The sequence below is a fragment of the Notothenia coriiceps genome, unplaced genomic scaffold (assembly GCF_000735185.1).
Source record: "Notothenia coriiceps isolate Sejong01 unplaced genomic scaffold, NC01 NC01_scaffold00000339, whole genome shotgun sequence".
In the NCBI taxonomy this organism is placed as follows: domain Eukaryota; kingdom Metazoa; phylum Chordata; class Actinopteri; order Perciformes; family Nototheniidae; genus Notothenia; species Notothenia coriiceps.
Window position 1 is genome coordinate 10,351,506 of NW_011333040.1, and position 20,567 is coordinate 10,372,072.

The window sequence follows — 20,567 nt, forward strand, 5'->3', positions numbered from 1 at the left end:
AGGGCAGATCACGTACCAATCACGGCCCTCGCGTTTCAAACTGTCTGAAATGAATCGCTACATCTGTACTACAGCGTCTCCAGCGCTTTCGAACGGCAATGTCCGTGGCTGTCTCCTCCTGATTGGTGGAGTTGGCCAAATAGCCGTAGCACCACTTCTGTGACGTCATAGAAGTGTTCAAATCTGGATCAGTCTGTATCAGATCCGTTGCAGCCCCTTTTTAAGAGATTTGGGTATGGAGGAAAATAGAGAGGGTTGTGTTTTCTGACACTTGGTGAGTTCCCTGGAACACCGGGGACACATATTCATGTATAAAAGACGCACAAAAGTGCATTTTGCATGATACGTCACCTTTAAGTATTTTCGCTAAACTAAGCTAACTATCTACTGGGAATGGCTTCCTATTTAGCCTACAGACATGAAATCGTATTGATAACCAAATCTAACTCTTGGCAAGAAAGACAGTAAGAGTATTTTCCTTAATGTTGGCAAATGTCTGAATGTGAATGATTATGTATCCATGAAGATACCATAGTTTCTTTGCAGTTTTTGTCAACATTCTTGGATATCTGTCTGATGGTTGCTCAATGCAATGGAGTTGAACGAAATTGTGTTTTCAATACATCTGTGGAAAGACTATAACATTTTTATAGAGACTTTATATGAAGTAGAAAGTAGATCCAAGTAAAACTGTTAAACAGTAAAAAGGAAAGGCAATTTCATTCACATCCGTTGTATTAAGTTGGAGCCTGAAAAGGCTATTTGCTTGGCAATTTGGGGCAAAAGCCCCTTAAAGCCCCTACCATGTCCCCTTTTCCTGTGCTTGAGCCGGTCTGTCTCCACCCTACAACATTCTCTCAGTTTATTTTACCAACACCCGCAAAGCACACTCCAGCAGGGAGGGTCTCAAGAGCTGAACTTCCTGGTTCGCTTTTTTAAACATTTTTTCAGGTCGAGAAACGGTCCCGCCGTCTTTTCTGAGAATTGAACTCTGAATGCTATAATTGTGCTAAACACTCCAATATGCGACTGCTTTTATCCCCTACTTATTTTCGGGATGTGAAAGTTAACATGTTCAGGGGTTATCTGAGGGTTTTAACTGCATCAACAATGATGTCCCCTTACTCTCTGAGCTCAGTCGGCCCTTCTTGTTCTATGTTGCATGTTTTCATGCAGGCCTAATTGATCCCATATGAGCAGTGAGTGAACTCAGTGCAACTCCAGCAGAACCCACTGAAATTGGGTTTTTACTGGCACTGAAGCCCCGCTCTGTCAAGGGAACCACAGCTCAGGCTAAACACCCTCCCAGCTCCAGATGGTAATGCAGTGAGACCCTGAGCACTCTATGCACTTAACATGTGTGCCTCTCTCTGTCCTCCATCACTGACCCACACCAACATCCTCAATGTGACTCTTTTGTTTTGATGCAATTTAACCTTAAAGGTTTGGCAGGGATTCAGTGACCCCTGTCCTCTCTCCTGCGGCGTGGTCTCTTGATTGACATGACCAAAAGCAGTGTGAGGTAATTCTCTGGACTCTAGAGGATTCAAGTCCCATTAATTTTCCTCTAAGACAGTAAGAAAATAGACTGGAGGAGGACATGACCTGGCATTTTACCTCCCTCCCTGCATGAATGTGCTTTTATTCTGGAACACCAACTGGTTTTTAAATATAAACTCAATTTTCCTACTTCAGCATAACTTGGTTAGCTTGGGTGGCTAATGTTAGCAGACTTTAGTTGCTTTGTAGCTGAGTCAGTTTTGGGCTCTCCTCTACTTTTGCTACTTTTACCTTAATACTTTAGCATGTCATAATAAAACACTTGAATGGTTTTTATTACAAAAGTAAAACAACATGCTACCTCACCATGAATTTTTTTTATATGTTATTCCCTGTATGTAGTCCCATTACATTCACGCTCTTAAAGGTCGCCTATGTACGTTTTGACTTCACCTCCAGGCTAGCTGCTGTGACACTTTTTCAATGTAATCCCTCATTGAATATCTCTTTAATCCGTCTTTCTGGACAAATGCAACGTGTCCCTAGGGTTACCCCATATACTAAGACAAATATACTACAGTACCGGCTTTTTTATTACCTTTTATTCAGCAGCTCCAATCACCACAAGTAGCTTCTTTATAGCACTCCTCAGCTGCTGCCCTTAAATAATTAATTGATTAATTAAGAGTGACCATTACAATAATTTTTACTATTTCTGACTTTAAATGTATAAGGAAGCTGACTTTTACAAGGCTACCCGGACAGTTTTAAGACCTCTTGGGTTTCTTTCAAAATATTGCTTTCCTCTGAAGCCCTGTTGCATTTATAACTTCTTTGCATGTGTATTTTATGGTTAATTTTGTCATAGTATGATGAAACAATGTGCCATACTGTAGGTGTAGTGTATCTGCCTGTGGAAGTGCACTCAAAAGTGTCTTTTGTGCTCTGTAATGCTGAACTGTACGTTCTGTGTCTGGAAACGTGTCCCATTTAGCCTGATGTGTGGAACATTTCCCGTCCAACAGACCATTTTGACCACTTATTTTGAAATACGAGGATGTTTTTAAAGGTCTATATGGTTTTAAATATGTTTATATGTTCCATGAGGCAACTGTAGGTCTGTTTCTAAGATGTCTAAAAGGTTGAAGACGAAAGACAAAAAACAGCCTTGACCATTTTAGTTAAACATTCACTTTCCAATTTGAAGTTTCCCAAACATCTCAGTGTCTATTTACTCAGGAAGCACTTTTTCATAACAATAATAACATTTACTTGAAGTCTTGTATTTTAAGGAATTGTTTGACATTTAGAAAATTACACTTATTTGCTTTCTAGTTATTCAAGGTCAATACCACAGTCATATGAGTATGATAACACTAGAGAGAGCTAAAAGACAAAACACAATATGGCTACCATCACTGCAAGACCAGTATTGTTTTTTAACTGATTTGACTTTCACCTAAACAAACATCATTGACATGTGCTTGTTGATGGACTTTGTTACCTTTTTACACAACCAGGCTAGCAGCTTTCAGTCTTTTTGCTAAGCTAAGCTAGCTGGAGTTAGCTTCATGCTTAGCAGACAAACATGAGTGATATTAGTGATTAGTGATTAGTGATATATCTTTTAATCTGACTCGGCAAGAAAACACATAACATACATGTATTCCACAATATGTGTAACTTAGTGCTTAAGGTTCAACACACATGGGATATGATGACTTACTGTTATGCCACAAGATTAAAGACATTATTACTGCTTATCGGGCCATGGACAAAATTATCAACCTGTGTCCTTATTTAGAGGGATGGATGGATTTGAACAGGCTCATGTTATGATCTGAAAGCCCCATGACTGAACTGTTGTCTGGGGACGGGGATGCTGCTTCCCAACGGAGGAGCCCATGCCGTCCCCAGTTAAAGGATGTGTCCCCCTGGCCAGGCTGGTGGTAGAATTGGGCTTATTCCCCGGAATCCCAGACACATTCCAGAGGAAATGAACACTGGTGTCGCCTGTGGGGGCGTGAAGAGCCTCTCTGCCACAGCGTCTGTCTCCTCTGGGCTGTCTTTGATCCGCCTGTTTACTGAAGACCCCCACTAGGTCACTTCCTGTCCCATAGGGCCCTCGCCAGTGTCTCCCCATGCAACCTCCAGCTTCGGAGTCTGTCATTGACCACCCACTCCATCTTTGCTGAATGAATGTTTCCTTTTCCCTCCTCCTGTCTCTTTCACAGTGCCTACCTTTTCTGTCCATCACCCGAAATTACAATGAACTCCATATTCCCCTTTTACTACGCCTGCCCACCTCCTGTCACACTCTAAATCTGGCATAACCCATGAGATTACATTAATCGAGTGCAGCGTTATTGCATGCCTACAAGACATCTCTCAGTATCTTTCAGTGGTTTCCTCTCTGATCCCTTTTATATAGGATGTCTGTGGTTGCGGGCATTTCTTGTCTGCTAATAAAGATGGAGCCTGTGATGAGCCTGACACTAACCTTTGTCCTACCTGTTCTGTTTTCCTTCCAGTGGTGCAAAGAGTTGACACTGTGTCCGAAGGTATCGCTAACTATGGAGGAAAGATAATTGCTGTCGAGACTGATTTGAAAAAGCTAGGTAAGTTCCATGTATCTGCGGTTAAGCTGCAGTAAGCGAGAAGCTGAACAGTCTTTGTAACTTCTGGCACTCATCTCCCTCGTCAGATGATCAAGCAGGGGCGAAGTCGGAGAATACCACCACAGAGATCCAGGCTTTCAAGAACAACATCTGGTCTCTCCAGAGGCAGCTGTCTGCGGTGGAGGAACGCATCCACAGTGATCAAGTTAAGCTGAGTCAGCTGCAGAACATTGGCTCAGACATCCAAAACAGCCAGGGCTCCATTCAGGGATCGCTGGATAGAAACACAGCCACCTTGCACTCTGTAAATGGCACGCTGCAGTCTCACGGCGGCGCCATTGGAGGCCTGCACGACGACACCACGCGACTTCAGAGAGAACTCCAGCAGCAGGTGAAACTTCAGGACCAGGCCCTGCTCAGCATCATCGGCCTCAACTTCACCCAGGCCCAGCAGAGAGACCTCATCGCTGTACTGCAACGCTCAGTGGAAGACACTACCCAGGCCATACAGAAAATGCGTAATGACTTTCAGAGCCTGGAGCAAACGGCCAGACAGACGCGTTCGGACACTGAGTGGCTCCGTGGTAAGGTGGAAAACCTCCAGGTCATGGCCAGCAACACCTCAACTCTTGCAAAAGCCAACAACGACAGCCTGGAGGAGGTGGGATCACAGCTGGCTTCGGTGGCCAACCAGATCCAGAACACCAGCAGCCTGGCTGATGCCCACGACCAGACCCTCAGGGAGGTGTTGGACCGGCAGAGGGACTTCAGTAACTTTACATCCACCAAGTTTGACCGGCTGGAAGTGCGGCTGGATGAGTCCGAGCAGAGTATGGACCGTGTGACCGGCAACATCAGCTTCACCACGCAGCTCCTGGGCGCCATCAACCTCAACCTGAATGACCTGCGCACTTGTTCCGAGACCGTCGGCCGCCACTCGGACTTCTTGGTGAACCTCAACAACAGCGTGACGGACGTGAGGATAGATGCGTCCAGTCTGAGGTCTCAGCAGGAAGAGCTGGGAGCGCGTATGGACAAGGAGGTCACCAACCTCTCTATTGTCATGGAGGAGATGAAGCTGGTTGACAACAAGCACTCACAGCTAATAACCAACTTCACAATTTTAAAGGGTAAGGAAGGTGTTGAAAGTTAAAGAACTTGATATTTTGGGAGCTTATTCGCATTCTTTCAAGGAATTTGATGAGGAAAATTAAATTCACTCTAATGTTTTACAATAAAAAATAAAGCTACAGGCAGCAGCTGGTTATCTTAGATTATAGCAATCACTGGAAATGGGAAAACAGCTAGCATGGCTATGTCTATATGTAATAAGATCCAGCTACTAGCATTTCTGGCAAAATTCATTCATTAAGTTGGTATATGATTTGGTTTAATCTGGACTAAATCCAATGTGTTAAGAGTATGTAAAATAAGCTGCAGCCATAGTATTAATCTAAATCCTAGCAACAAATAAGTAAGCGCTCATTGCAAAATGTGACACTCCCTTTCTTTTTTGGAAAACATTTTAAATCGTGAATTTTTATTTTCAGGCCCTCCTGGACCCAGAGGTTCGAGAGGGGACAAAGGACCCCAGGGATCAGCTGGTCAGCCTGGCCAGAAGGGAGAAAAAGGTGAAAAGGGTGGTCCGGGGATACGAGGAACAAGAGGAGAGCAGGGTATCCCAGGATCATCAGGTCTACCAGGGTTAAAAGGCATGCCAGGCGTACCCGGCAACCCCGGGTCCAAGGGCTCCCGAGGGTCAGGAGGCAGGGCCGGACCTCCTGGGACTAAAGGAGAGCCAGGTGCTAACGGTCTGCCTGGAAGAGACGGACAGCCTGGTCCTCAGGGGGCACAGGGCCCCCCGGGTATCAGAGGGGCAATGGGGTCAGCTGGTGAGCCGGGTCCAAGGGGACTGCTTGGGCCAGTGGGGCCTCCAGGGTCTCCGGGACCCCCAGGACAACCGGGACAACAAGGGGTCCCAATCCGGGCTCCATCAATTCCTATGGGCCCTGTGTCTCTGCAGGATGAGGCAGTAGCTCCTACTCTTTGGGCCCCAGGTAAAACTTTACATCTTATAAGCTTCAATGTTTCCTTTAATTTCCCAACATCTCAACTATTTCATAATCAAAATGTTGGAGGTATACCAATTTGATCTAACCTTGTTGATAATAATATGGTTGTTTGTGACTTAATGTTTTACAGGATGCCCTTCTGAGTGGGCACACTACAGAGGCAAGTGCTACTTCTTCTCCAAAGACCTGCACAGTTTCGACGATGCAAAGGCGACCTGTGAATCATCCTCTGCTTCATTGTTGATCATCAACGATGTGGAGGAACAGGTGATTAATCATGATTCTCTCTTTAGCACTTTAAGAATGAAATCAGCTAAAATCATTATGCACTGGAATCAAAAGTTGTCCTTGTTCTGTAATATGTGAGGTTATATCTCAGTCTTCATGTCCTCATGTGATCTCAGAGATGGCTGAAGAAGCAGACCTTTGGAAAAGGCTACTTCTGGATGGGTCTGACGGACAGGGAGGAGGAGACCGCTTGGCGCTGGCTGGACGGGACTGAACCTGCTTTCACGTCAGTATGAAATCAGGAAATACCACCATAGGGAACCTTTTATCCTGTGTTAAGCCCCATAGCCCCCACCCAAATGACCCCAGAAGTGTTTGTTTTTTTCTAAATCTGTCTAAAAAGGTAAAATGTCACATGTTTTGCATCAATCTTGATACAGGGTACTTATTATATGTTATAGGGTGGATTCCTAAAGCTTTTAGTCTACTATCCCATCATTCAAGAGTGGTTTTCACTATAAGTAATATATTTTTTTGGACGGACACTATAATATACGTTTTTTTACTATGTTCAACCTCAATTTACTTTCAAACAAAAAAAATCTATATTGATTCTGATTTTTCTACATCCAACTCACAGGTTTATCATTGCTTTGAGAAAAAACATTATTAATGTACCCATTTTATAAGTGGAGTTATAGTCATTTGTTCTAGGAATGTCATTTTCGAGCCTGAGACCTGGAAAACAGGCTCAGGGCTTAACAGGTTAATTAGGTGTTGTTCCTCAGATGGGTATTTTGTTTCAGAGCTGCTTTCCAATAATAATATCAAGCCGTAGGTTTTCACTTACATGAAACAACTATAAAAACATGCAACGTCTGAACTTTCTGATGTTTTTTGATTGCTTTGAAATGCAAAGCTCCACTGCTATATTCCTTTTGCCCAGTTAAACAAAACAAATACTCTCACATTCAATAAACTTTTATTTGTCAGGGTGGTCAGATCAGATAAGTTCACTCTCTTGCAACGAAAGGAAAAACATTCTCTGCAACTGCAAAAAAAGGATATCGACACCATTATGGAATGTATCAAACCAGCACTATATTTTCATTTCAAACCTTTATTTATACAGATGAATCTCAATCCCATTGAGATCATTGATCTCTTTTTCAAGGGAGACCTGCTCAAGTAGTTCCACATGAAACATAAAAACATAAATAGAACAACAAAAGGACAAGAACAACAAAAGGACATAACATAAAAACATATGCACCTTTGGATAGAAGCTTCATTAACCTCAAACAAATTCAATTCCTGCTGCAGTTTGTCTCTCTCTCACCGCTGTAGTTTCCCACCATTCTCTTAGAAAAAACCCTGTGTGTCTAATGTTTGATCGCCCCCTCTTGTTTGCCTGCAGGAGGTGGAAGCCCGGTCAGCCTGATGACTGGGGCCACGGGCATGAAATGGGAGAAGACTGCGCAGGGCTCATCCATGAAGGGCTGTGGAATGATTTCTTCTGTGAAGATCTCATAAGCTACATCTGTGAGAAGGAAATGGACACCAGTACGTCGGTTCTTCTCTTCTTTTCCTTTCCAAATGTCCAAAAGTCGAGCTGTCCTAATATCTTGTCTTGATCTTTTTTTGCAGCGAGTTTGCCTGAATCGTAGCGATTTCTTGGAAGGGAGCTTGCAGTGAGAAGCTAGACTTCCCCCATGTGGCACTGGTCCACCAGCACAGCACATGGAGAGTCCGTACGGAGAGAGAAAAGGGACAATTTTGAAATAAGCCCAGCGCTGCAGTAGAGAACTTCTCTTTCATGGGGAAGAGATGCCTTTCTCCTCCAAAGTGAACACAGTCCAACATTACCAGCAAGTGCAATACAGCAGGGCAATCACAGAAGGAGGACTTTTATTTTTTAAAGTACCAAATCACCAACTGATTTATATATATAAATATTTTTATGGTTATTTTAAATACATTTTATAAAACTGTATTCTACGTGAATATCTGAATGTATATTTCATTATGCAAGTTTTGTAGGAAGTTATTCATTCTATGAAGCCAAGTGGACTTATCGTAGTGCTTTTCATAACATGTACTGTAATAGTCTCGAAATGAAAAGGTGCAAAATGATGCGCTAAAAACATGAAATGTTGCTGATATGCTATCTTTGAGGAACCGTTTATCTCCCTTCATGAATGTCTATATAGCATTTTCATTTATACGAGTAGAGTCGAAGTAAGCATTTACACATTAATACAGAAATATGTCAAAATCAGCTTGTTTTAGTTCAAGACTGCACATTTACAGTTTAATCTGATACAGTATTTTGTGGTTATGAGATTTATTTTTCACTATTGCAGACGTACATAGGCTAATGAATATGAATCTGTGGATCCTACCTACAAATATAAAATGTGCCATTTTATGCACTCTTGAGTTTAACAACACTATGAACAATGAAGGAAACACTCAAATAAATATGTAAAAACCCACAAGGTGTTTGTATTTGTTGGCTTTTTTTTCTACATTTTTATGCAGATCCAGGTAAACTGATCTGGTGTCAGATGGCTTATCTGTCTGCATAAGTGTGACGGTCATCACAAAACTCTCCACAGTATTGTAGAACTTTGTTTATTCATTTTGCACAAAAGAAGGTATTCTCACATTTATATTGTTTGAAAAATAACTTTCCCAGTGATTGACTTTTATTGTTTCTCTCCTCCCTAACCCAGATTATAAGCAGAAAAGTCGATTTTCGTAGATAACCTTGGGCTATGCAACATTTCCTCTCAATCATTTCACATCCTGTTTTCCTGCTTTAGGTCAACTCCAATCACAGTCACTCCTTAAGCTGCACAGAAGATTGAAATGATGTTACAATAGCACCTTAAATAGGAGGGAACTAACTACCTTTATCAACACGGACATTGGATTCCTTATGTTAAAAAACAAACACAACAGCGACTGAAGACTGAAAGTGCTTACAAAAATCTGAATTGTACTCTCACCTACAGCTGTCTATTGAAAACTACTTTTTGAAGACTTCAAATTTGTTGAGGATGCACTCTTGTAAATGAATTTGACATAGTAAACATCAAAGCAACACAGGAGAATGCAGGAGCCAAGCTGACAAATTGTTAAGTTTGAGCTGTGCTTGCTCTCAGTGATACAGTATGCGAATAATTTAAGAAATATGTTTACTATTAAGCACTCATTTCACATTGTATCATTTACAAACATTCACAAAGAAGCAGCATATTGTCTAAATGTAGATTTATTGTTGAGGTATGATAGAACTATTTCCTCTTTTTTTATCTTTGCTTTGTACAAAATCTCGGTAGTGGAATACACTTAAAAAAAGAATGGAACAGCCAATTGGGTTGCTTTTGGGGTTGACAACTCAGGAGACACAACTTACAATCTTCCTCACATGTTTCATTTCACATTTCTCTGGAAGCCTCTCTTTTCCCTTTTTCTCCTTCGGGAGATGTTGTGACTCGTGTTTCAGTGCAACAAGGTGCAGTCAAGGAGTCTCAAGCTCCAGCAAATACTGGGACTGTAAGCATGTTTCCAATATTACCATTCAGATAGGAATTAATCCTGTAAAGACTTAGGATCAGTTATTGTTGCTCACTACTGGTGAACTCCTTTATTCGTCGTCCGTGCGGCTCTTCCGGTCCCGTGCGGTGGAGAATGTAACATCCGATGGGGCTAAAGTTGAAGTGGGTTAGGTGAGGGGTGATGGTGGAGGCAGGCTGGCTCAAACGAAGGCGTGAGGTGGTGGCTTTTCTAGTCATCTTTCTCCACAATGACCTCCCCGTGAAGCACCCTTCTCCTCTGCCGCAGCATGTGGAAGAAGAGCTGAGGGAACACTGTGGGGACAATGAAAATGTTCTGTTAACTGTTCTTTATGCTATAGGCAAAAGTAGTCAGCTGTCTCAAAGCTCACTACATACATCCGAATTTTAAATAAAAAAGCAGGAGAGCAAGAAACCTTTATAAAAGTCATGAGAAACAGAATATTGTATATTTGATCTGCAAAATGTATGCGTTTCGAAAACTTGTTCATTATCAACTTTGAAAAAGTTATATGTCTTGCATTGGTGTTGTCCTTGATTGAATGTATTACTGTTTACCTGGCACAAATATGCTATATTAACATCATTGCATCAATACAAAATGTAAAACAAAGATGGCTGCCGGTCAGTTTTAGGTGATGTGCTTATTTGTTCTCTTTCGAAAAGTTAGTAGGCTGAATTAAAATAAAACTATAGCCAGAAAAAAGTTAGCCCAGTAGTGACTTCCTGGATTCTTGTCATAGGTCAGACGGCAAATGTGACCCAAGAAATTCCCTGCAACTTCCAGTTTTTAAACAAACAGAGGACATCTTAATAAGTGAGCTTTAGAGGTCCTAGTGTAACCATTTGACAGACCCAGGCTAGCTGTTTCCCATGTTTCGAGTCTTTATGCTAAGCTAAGCTAACTGTCTCATGGCTCCAGCAACATACTTAAGATGGAGACATGATAGAGGAATTGATCTTTTCATCTTACTCTCGGCATAAAAAATAAAACTCGAAATTATTCTTTCAGACCATTTGAAATGCTGTTTATCTTAAGTCTCATGTGGAGAAAAATGAACGGTTAAATCCTCACTGAGAGGTCATCTATCTGGGGTCATCCTCCTTTTTTTTTACATATTCTCATAACATGGAAATAGAAAGTCTCCTTACGTGGGATGTAGGACAGCATGACGATGATGAGGCAGTAGTAGTAGTCAAAGGACACGTTATACTTGTTGGGGAGCCTCATGGAGTACATTCCAGATCTGCGTACAAACGGCAGGGCAGCATAAATGGTCATCAGTTCCCCGATGACCCCCAGGGGGTACAGCACGAAGAAGAGGTTGTACCTGGGAAGGAAAGGATGTAAACAGTTACACAAATGCAACAAACACACACAGTTTACGGATGTTAAAGCACTCACATGCCTAGGTTTCTACACACACAATTTACACTTAGATTTTAACAAATGCAACCTTTAAAAATGAGTTCAACAGTCAATGCATGCTCCATAGAATCTTCTTTTTAATTTTACACATGCACAGTTAGCATAAGCAACAATAATTGTCATGTGTTGTCTCTTGTATCATAAACTTGCTTTTGACAGGTAATCAAACACAACTAAATTGGGTCACGTTGTATTTCTTTAGTTTGTGCTTTTCTTGAAGCTGATGCAATGCACTGGTGGGTTTTTGGAAAACTCCCACAACTCCCACAAGTAGATTTAGTGGCCTCTGGCTGTGAGTTTGCAGATTACAATCAATCAAACCAATATTCAATTTCTGCCAAAGAATCCAAATAAATCTACACATTGTTCCATTGTTTGTTGGCAGCCATACAGCAAATGATAATTCAAGAAAGAACAAAATCACGTCCATGTTTGCTCATAATAAATTGTTCTGAGTTGAGGGAACCAACTCGGCTATTTCTACTTTTTAATTGCCTGCTGTTTTTTTAAATGCAATATTAAGTATTGGAGCAAATTGAGCACTGATAATGGGCGCTGACTCAAACCTAGACATGTTGCTGGGTCTCCTCTGTGAAAAGGGATGTGATTTGGCAGATTTTGAAGTGGGCAAAGCCGCAGGATCAGGTTGCAGATGCTGTCTGAAAACTGTCACTAAGTGATTGATTACAAAGTTAAGAGGTATGTTTTTCATTACTTGGCCATACGGACGATTGCGTGATAAAAAAAATCAAATCAGTTATTTGGCAGGAAGATTGTTTAACAAATCTTGGAATACTAAGACAAAACATGTTCCCAAATTCGTCATAAAATCATCTAAGATACTGAATAAAGCTGCTCTTCATAAAGCTATTCACAATCTGTCATCTTGTTGGTTTGCCGCTATTACTTCCTGTCACTTGGCATAAGTGTGACATAGCCAGCCTCTCTTTGTGACAGCACAGGGCCTCTGTAGTAGGATATATGCCATGACTCAGGGCTACAGAGGTCCTGTATTTAGTAGGGACCACAGCAAAGGCTCGGGGGAGCGTCTCGGCGGATGTGAGAGAAATGTTGGGTGAACATTCCATGACCAAAACAGATGGTCTTAAAAACATGAGCAGCTGAACATGAGCCCCCCTCCCGGGGCCTGGCGTCTCCTCCGTGCTTAAAGAAAGCCGTGAAGGGTGGGGGGGCAGGGAAGAGAGTTGCATTAAGTACACAAGGTTTCAAACCGATAAACAAAAGAGTAACTGGCTCAAGACGGATCACATGACGAGCTGAACTAGCAGACAAAAAACGTAGTTTGGGTTTAACCTTCAAACTGCAGAGACAAGATGTCCCACCTTGGACTTGAGTTGATGTGATATGTAAACGTCACTATCATGAAGTGAGACAGCCTCTCTCTCGGCTGTAAGATGCCAAGCCCGTGTGTTGGACATCTATCAATGTGTACAGCTGACGTTCCTGCCAGCGTCTCCAATTTCAGCTGAGCTACTGTAGCAGGGAGACTGCCACGTCACAAGTGCTCTTCATACAGTAGTAGACAGGCATTATGTCACTCTAGAGCTGAGAAATGTGTCGGTCGTCACCGCATTATACTGACAACCAGTTGTGTGTTTTCCATGCAGATAATTAAGGCTTTGATTTACACCTTTTGGATTACTATTCTCGTAAGAAATCACGTTTTTTTTACATAAGAAATGTATGCCATTATCTATTTGTATTCTATTTTCAAATATGTTTTGTAAAATAAACCCTCTTCTGTATCCTTGATTGTCAGAGCACAATTGTTAGCAGTTAGTTCAGTTACCTAATTAGGTGCTAATCAATAAACACACAGGCGATACCTAATACACACACACACGGCAGCACTACTTCCTGATGTAAAGCGAGGTGAAATCTCTAGATCAGTGCTTAGACATGCTTAGACAACAATGTCTGACACAGTAATGACAATTCAAGCTCATCCCGACAGCCAGCTAATGGTATCTCCACCTGGCCCATTTGATGAAGTACGGCAGGTGGTGGAGCAGGTTGAATGTGTAGTAGGAATATCTGGTAATCTCTGTCATCGTCCACACAACCAGGAATAGAATTACGCTTTCTTCACTCTGGATCTTCATTTACGTCAGGAAAAACACGTCAAATATACACAGGAAGGAGAGAGTAACTTAAAATAACGTGCAAATTAGCAATTATGGTAAATACAAAACACATAATAGTACAATAAAACACAGCTCTTGCAGTTTTCAGATGTGTTGTGTGATGTTCCTGTGTTGTGGCGTGATATTCACCTGTCTGATGCTGTTGGTGACGAACCAAACCATGAATATTCGTGAACACACTTGCACCCCGGTCACAATTACAGAAGTCCTCACAATTCCTGCAGCAAAAAAAGACACATAAAAACAACAGTTTAAAGCTGCAGTAGTTGTCAGTAAGTAGTTTTTAAACCAATAAGACATAAACAAAATCCTCACATACCAATAGCACAATGTCCCACCTGTAAGACAAGATACATAATAATCAATTCATCTCTATCATCTTTTTTAAAAGCGTTGTCATTTCTCTAACTCTAAGACAGTATTTAATCAGTTCATGCTACAACTGGGCAGCTATTGCTCTCAAATTCTTACCTCAACTAGTGCAACGGTCTGGAAAAACTTGAGGGTTCTTGCTATACTTCTGTACAGACCCTTGGTTGTGCCTTTCTGGATGTAGAAGCGCATCATTGCAATCGCCAAAACCAGCCACCTGAAGAAACGAAAGAAAAACACATAATGTAAAATAAACTTTTTGATGGATCTGTTTTGATTGATACAAGAGATTCCGGAAAGTGGCTTTAATGATGGTTCAAATTGAAATCATGTTGTTCAGCTCTGTATAAAACATTTTTTAGGCAAATGCATTTGAAACACAAACCATAAACATACAGCACCTTCTCATAGATGTCACATACACATCTATCTAAATGTGTCAACCGTTTAGTCTTAATCGTATTGCTTCATATCTGAAGCAATACGATTAAGACTAAACGGTTGACACATTTAGATAGATGTGTATGTGACATCTATGAGAAGGTGCTGTATGTTTATGGTTTGTGTTTCAAATNCTCCAAGAGGGCAATCACTGAACTATAACTGTGCCACTTAGACAAAGAGGCGATTTACAGGACAATAGCAATGGTAGAAGTCCTTTCTGAGCTATTAGTCAAAGCCTATATCAGAACGGGATTAATACTCTTTACAACTAATTCAATGTATTTGTTTTAAAGGGATACAAGCAAAAATATAAAAGATTCTTTAAAGAACATAAAGAAGAAGAGGTAAACTTTTCAAACACTACAAATCAGTCAACAAAAATCTCCATGCCCTTCTAAATGAAACAAGCGCCTTTTGATCATGACACCACTATTGACGGGACATCAACTACGTTTTAAAGTAAGTCATTTTTCTATATGACACAAAGTTAGAAAGTCTACATTTGTCCACCATCTCAATCTTTCTCATTATGCAACCTTTGTCATCTGGGAAACAAAAAACATGTCCCCAGATTATTTTTTAAAATAGGCTATAATGACATACAAGTTGCTGAATCAATACTAATGCAGATAATTCATTTCTCCACATCAGGATAGCAGACTGTCAAGAGTTTCTGTGATGAATGTGAAATTATGTTTTTATTTGCACTGAATGTCAAAATATGTTGCTTGTTTTCACTTGTGTTTCTCAAAAAATGCAGTCACTCTCTCATGCCATCTGTGTTTCATTACTCAACAGAATAAGTTTTGAGTTTTACAAGATCTCTGAACACTTGTAATCTTAAAGCCAAGATGTTTCACCAGTCAGGAGGGAGATGAGGCTCAATGAATGAGTCATACTGTACAGCGCTCAGCTTTTCTCAATGGCATTGGTGAGGTGGCCTGCACTGAATCATGTGCTGTGACGCTGTGCATTACCCACAAGTGTGTGTGTGTGTGTGCGTGTGTCATGTGCTGTGACGCTGTGCACAAGTGTGTGTGTGTGTGTGTGTGTGTGTGTGTGTGTGTGTGTGTGTGTGTGTGTGTGTGTGTGTGTGTGTGTGTGTGTTTTGGACACAAATCAGTGACATTAAGACACAACTTTAAATAATTAGCCCCCCTTTGGCTCTTCTCAAACTCCTAGCCTCCATGGTGTACCTATTGGCCCTGAACCTGTCTTGGTCAAATCTGCATCTGTAATTTCTCAATGCCATTTTATCGTGCTGTGTTCAACTTTGTAGCCAAAAAGAAGAAAGCTTGCCGGCAAAGGAAATGTAATATTAAAAAAAAATTCATAACAGCTCTTTTAGTCATTCTTTTGGTTGGATTTTCCTCAAACACAGCCAATGCACAAAGCTCCCTCGCAGCGGAGGTCCTGGCTTTATGGTAACCTCGCCTAATAGCTGACTGTTTAACAGCTTGGAGAATAAACTTGGTTCTACAGCATGCCCACTGCGCTCACTTGGAGGCCGTACCTGCCAATGACGCAATGAGAGGAAGTACAAAATTAGGGCCGAAGGGTTCTGAGTTCATGGGATGGCTCTGGGGCCCTTGCAGGAAACTGACACCATCCCAGCTCCATGTGTGGCCTGATTCAGGCTCCATCTCTTTTATTACATGTGATGGAAACCATACGCCTCCATCATAGGAGATAGGGGGGCATGATGCTCATAGCAGTGAGGAAATAAGAGGGGGAGTGAAGACAGTCAAGACAAGGCCGACGCTCAAAAGGATCAATGTGAGAAGATATAGTGGCAGCAAAATGGTTTAAAGATCGAAGAGGTGGAAAAAAAAGTTATGACGAACGGTTAAATCCAGTAACCCTTTCACATCATGAGCCAAGAACCTCTCAGGATCAGTGACATGGGCCAGGTCACAACGGGAAGGAGAGGAAAAAAGGATATGTCCGGCTGAGCACATCCAACAAAAAGCATTATCAAATGATGATGCAATCAATATTGCAGCTTCCAGCAGCTCTTCCTGGCTCCAGCTAACTGCCGCCTCGCAGTAGGAGAGGAAAACAGAACTTTTTTTCTAACCAAAGATCAAATTCATCCGTCCGATCTGCTTTGATTCAGTGACAGGTTTATGAGGTTCCATTACACAAAGGAAAGAGGAAAAAAGTTGAGCATTTGGTTGTATTTTGGCTTACTAAGTGGATAAACACACATCAGCGAGCCTCCACTTAGTGTACAATGTAAAAAGACACTGAAAATCTCTGTGTATGTTGAAACCTGCATTCATAACATTTGTTGGCACCTTCTCAGTAACTGCTTTGTAAGGTGATAAAGGGTGAAACCCTGGCATTATCACCTTATAACGTTATAACGCTGAATGTGTAACAGGGGCTTATTTAGACAAGCAATAGACACAGGGTAACATTAGCATTAATTAAGCACCATTTCCATACAGTACCTCCAAGTATAACGTTGTATCTTTGTTGGCAGTACAGAGAATCTGGTACCGACATTTTCCAAATGTTCCCCTTCACACATGTAGGAAAACAACATGAGATTTTCTTTTTCATGCACATTCTAACTCGCTTAAAATCAAAACAACTAGCTGATAGACACTAAAACGTATTGGTTCTACTTTGATGTGAGGATAAAACTAAAACATTGATTAGTGCAGCTTTAATGTTAAAGTTCAGGATTAATCAAACCTGTGTAAAAAAATAACCATGCGACTCTTTAAGGCAGGGGTGGGGAACCTCCGGCCTCCGGGCCGTATACGGCCCGCGAGACCATTTGGTACGGCCCTCGAGGTAATTTATAAACACACGCAAAAAAGAAAAAAATTCAAGAAATCTAGACCGCAAAATAATTAAACAAGCTAGTTTTTCCTGGCCAAGGTCAGGGTCCTTGAACACAACACGAGCCTAACGTGTCATCACGTGGTATATGTCTCGTCTGACAGGAGTGTAGTTCTAACGGAGAGCACCAGAACGCGGCTCCGGGCCGGGACTTCACAAATTGCAATACCCATAAGGAGCTGTACACATGCCGCAGTTTTTGCGTGGCTGTGTCTTTAGTTGAAAGCCCAGTGGCGATCTGTTCATCTTTCATACGGATCATACAGTCAATAACGTTGTTGTTATTAGCATCTGGTTAGCTAGCTATGCTAACGAATATAAGAAGCTTTTTCTCCAACCAGTGAGGTAAAGGCACATCTTTATATGATCATTATAGTTATAGAAAAATAAGAGAATAAAGTAAAGAAGTATACAATACTAATATGACAGTAAAAAAAAGTTGTTATTAATAAACAAGAATACAGTTTAAAAGGGAAGTGATTTGTAAAATATCCATAAAGAAACAAATCCGCTTACAGTTCTGTTTCATATGGGTGTTGAGAGATGTACAGTATCCATAGATCTCTTCATGTTGCTCTCAAAGTGCACCAGATTGATGCTTTTAACTTCAACATTTAAAAAAAATCTTCCTGGTGGTGCATGCCCCCAAACCCCCCTAGATGAGGTTAGATCCGCCCCACTTAAATCATGTCCACATGGATATGAAACTAAATACATTTGCACAATGAATGGGCTGTGATTTTAGTTTTTTAAGCAAACGTTTGAGTTCAATATTTGTACGGCCCTCGAAGGAGTTGTAAAATTGAAATGGCCCTTGAGGAGGAAAAGGTTTCCTCACCCCTGCCCTAAATTGTGATTTATTGTGTTTTTAATACCATTAATTTAAAGAAACATAATTTTGCTGCCTTGACGTCACATTGTAAATCAGGCTGCAATAAATAACTGTGACATTGAATTTAATTTATTTCTACAATATCTCTCTTTCAAAATATGTTTTCGAAGTAACCAACAACGAGCTTGTCAATAAATGTAGTAAAAAGTACAAATTGCTTCTAAATGTAGTGGACTAGCAGTATAAAGTAGCATAAGCTAGAGGTACTCAAGGTAAAGTAAAAGTGTTTTCTCCCTTGTTCTTTTACCTGTCTGTCGGAGAGATGTCTGGATGGACGCCCCAAAGCTTCTTTCTTCCTTCTTCTTTGCTCTGAGTGTTGGGGGGGGGGGGGGGAGGAGTAAGCTGCAGTGGTGAAGACGGTCTGAACTAACATCCTTTATAGGAGGAGGCGCCATGGCCCACACCTTGAAACTTCAGCTCCACCTTCTTTGTGTTCATAATAATCTGAGACTTGGTATTGGAGAGATTCACATTAGACGAAGAGGAAGAGAGTTCCTTCAGGGGAGACTTCAAGTAAGAGTCCCTTAACTAACACTATAACTTCAAAAATGACTTTTTCCTAACCATCATCAACAACGTGTGACCACAGGCGGAGCGAGACCCTGTGCTAGTAGCAGCACCCCAGATGCTCTTTTCTCTTTCAGACTCAGTTCCTGTTGCTTCGACAAGAGCGGCTCTTCTTCAAACTAAGTTCATCATTCCTGTATGATCTGTTCGAACATGTCACCTCGCAACTGGCAAGCATAATACTTCCAAATAGATAAAAACAACTAATATCAGTACCCAATCTACCCAGGAACTGCAGCTTTTTAATTATTCTGCTTCTCTTTCAACTTATGGCGCTGTCGCAAGATGTCGTTGCCTCCGGCCAAAAATGAGAGTCAGTTCACTTTTCTAACAACCGCTATTTGGCTTTCTCTTTTTAATAAAAAACCCCACCACCCCAAATAAAAATGAAATTGACCATTACCACCCCTTTAACTATACATCTCCACAAACAAAAAAATAAAAAAAACTATATATGTGTGCATTCTTCTCGATCGTACGGCAACAGCCCCCATATCACAACTTTCAGTGAAAGATTCCAACCTCAGATTCACTTGATCTTGACTCAATGAGAATGTCCTCAAGTGTTATCCACAGTGATCACTGCGCAGTGATCGTTAACAACAGACTCCATAAAAGCTGATCAATTCAGGGAAGAGTATATGACACAAAACACCAATTAGAATAGAGACTGTCTGCCAAACTCTGAACAAATACCAAAATATAATCAATCTGTCACAGCAACTAACCAAGAGCAAAGCAGGAATATTACATAAAAACACATGTTTCTGATTATACACCGCAGGTAAGCGACTACCCCCAGTGCTCGTTTCTCTTCTCATAATACACATTTATATCATACTTTAGACCACCCCTTAAATCGCCTCTCAACAAGAAATATAAAAGAACTCGCTGACGAAATAGAGCATACAACGTTTAATCTGCCCATTAGATCATTCTGTCGTTTTTCACTTTGTGTCAAATCAAACATCCTTTGTCTTTTAAAGTTGCAAGCTGTTGACTTCCTTACCCTCTGTCTATCTGTCTGTTCCCTCTTTTAGCTCTGTTGAAGTGCTTTAGCTCCTACATCTTAGTTACTTCTCTACTCTCTGTGTCCATCAGCTGTTGGGTGTTGAGCTAGGGTAGCGCCACAGTGGCTTTATCAGAGCCTATTTGAGGAAAACATTGATGATTAACCTCATCGGTTAAACACATTCATACATTTAACACATTTGTAATTGTCATTTTGGTGTAGCATAACTTGCTGCAGTGATACAGTCAGGGGGTAGACAAGTAAAAGACTACAACAATTAGCCATCTCAAAGTCAGGAAAAGCTCCATATAGTATGACACTACAACAACAACACAGAAATGCACATCAATTAAAACAACACGAACAGAGATGCCACAGATCCTTGCTACTTCACGTAAAAAAGATAACCTAGAAAATAACTTACAGCTCAAATACTTGTACCAATTGAATTATCCCTGAATATTTTAAACCTCCTTACTACTTCAAATCAACTAAGATAGCAATATTATTAGGCATTCAAACCTCATACTATAAAGACCAAAGTCAAATAGTACTTACATACTATGTACAAAAATCAATGACAAAACGTAATCGTGATCGCCATCATAAAATATATGTGGGTTTTGCACTACCATGAATTGTCGTACTGTCGTTATGACAAGTCTTGATATCGCTGCAAGCCATGTATAACCCTTTTTTAAAATGGGACTATTGTGTTGTAAATAATCTTGACATTGTGCTGCCTGAACTACCCATTGTTCATCACGCCAACAATTAATGACACAATACCACTCGTGACATTCGCTTCCTAGAAAACTCTCTTTCAGCAATCAGACT

General features: G+C 41.0%; 2 protein-coding genes across 2 annotated transcripts in view; one reads left to right on the top strand and one right to left on the bottom strand.

The window, feature by feature from the left end:
• LOC104950788 (collectin-12-like) overlaps positions 1-8,931 on the top strand; it is a 20,907-nt gene extending 11,976 nt beyond the window's left edge. Inside the window, exons 3-9 of the mRNA XM_010777352.1 lie at positions 3,932-4,118; positions 4,205-5,248; positions 5,669-6,175; positions 6,321-6,457; positions 6,595-6,704; positions 7,836-7,981; positions 8,066-8,931. Coding sequence (XP_010775654.1) covers positions 3,932-4,118; positions 4,205-5,248; positions 5,669-6,175; positions 6,321-6,457; positions 6,595-6,704; positions 7,836-7,981; positions 8,066-8,085 — 2,151 coding nt within the window. The 3' untranslated portion in view covers positions 8,086-8,931. The remainder of the gene's footprint in view (positions 1-3,931; positions 4,119-4,204; positions 5,249-5,668; positions 6,176-6,320; positions 6,458-6,594; positions 6,705-7,835; positions 7,982-8,065) is intronic.
• Positions 8,932-9,038: 107 nt separating this feature from the next.
• Positions 9,039-16,052, bottom strand: hacd1 (3-hydroxyacyl-CoA dehydratase 1). The gene is made up of 7 exons (XM_010777363.1): positions 15,910-16,052; positions 14,065-14,182; positions 13,913-13,931; positions 13,723-13,811; positions 13,424-13,545; positions 11,152-11,330; positions 9,039-10,293 (listed from the first exon to the last, which is right to left on the bottom strand). Exons 1-7 carry the CDS (start codon positions 16,050-16,052, stop codon positions 10,211-10,213), a joined length of 753 nt encoding a protein of 250 aa, XP_010775665.1. The 3' UTR covers positions 9,039-10,210.
• Between the last annotated feature and the right edge of the window lie 4,515 nt (positions 16,053-20,567).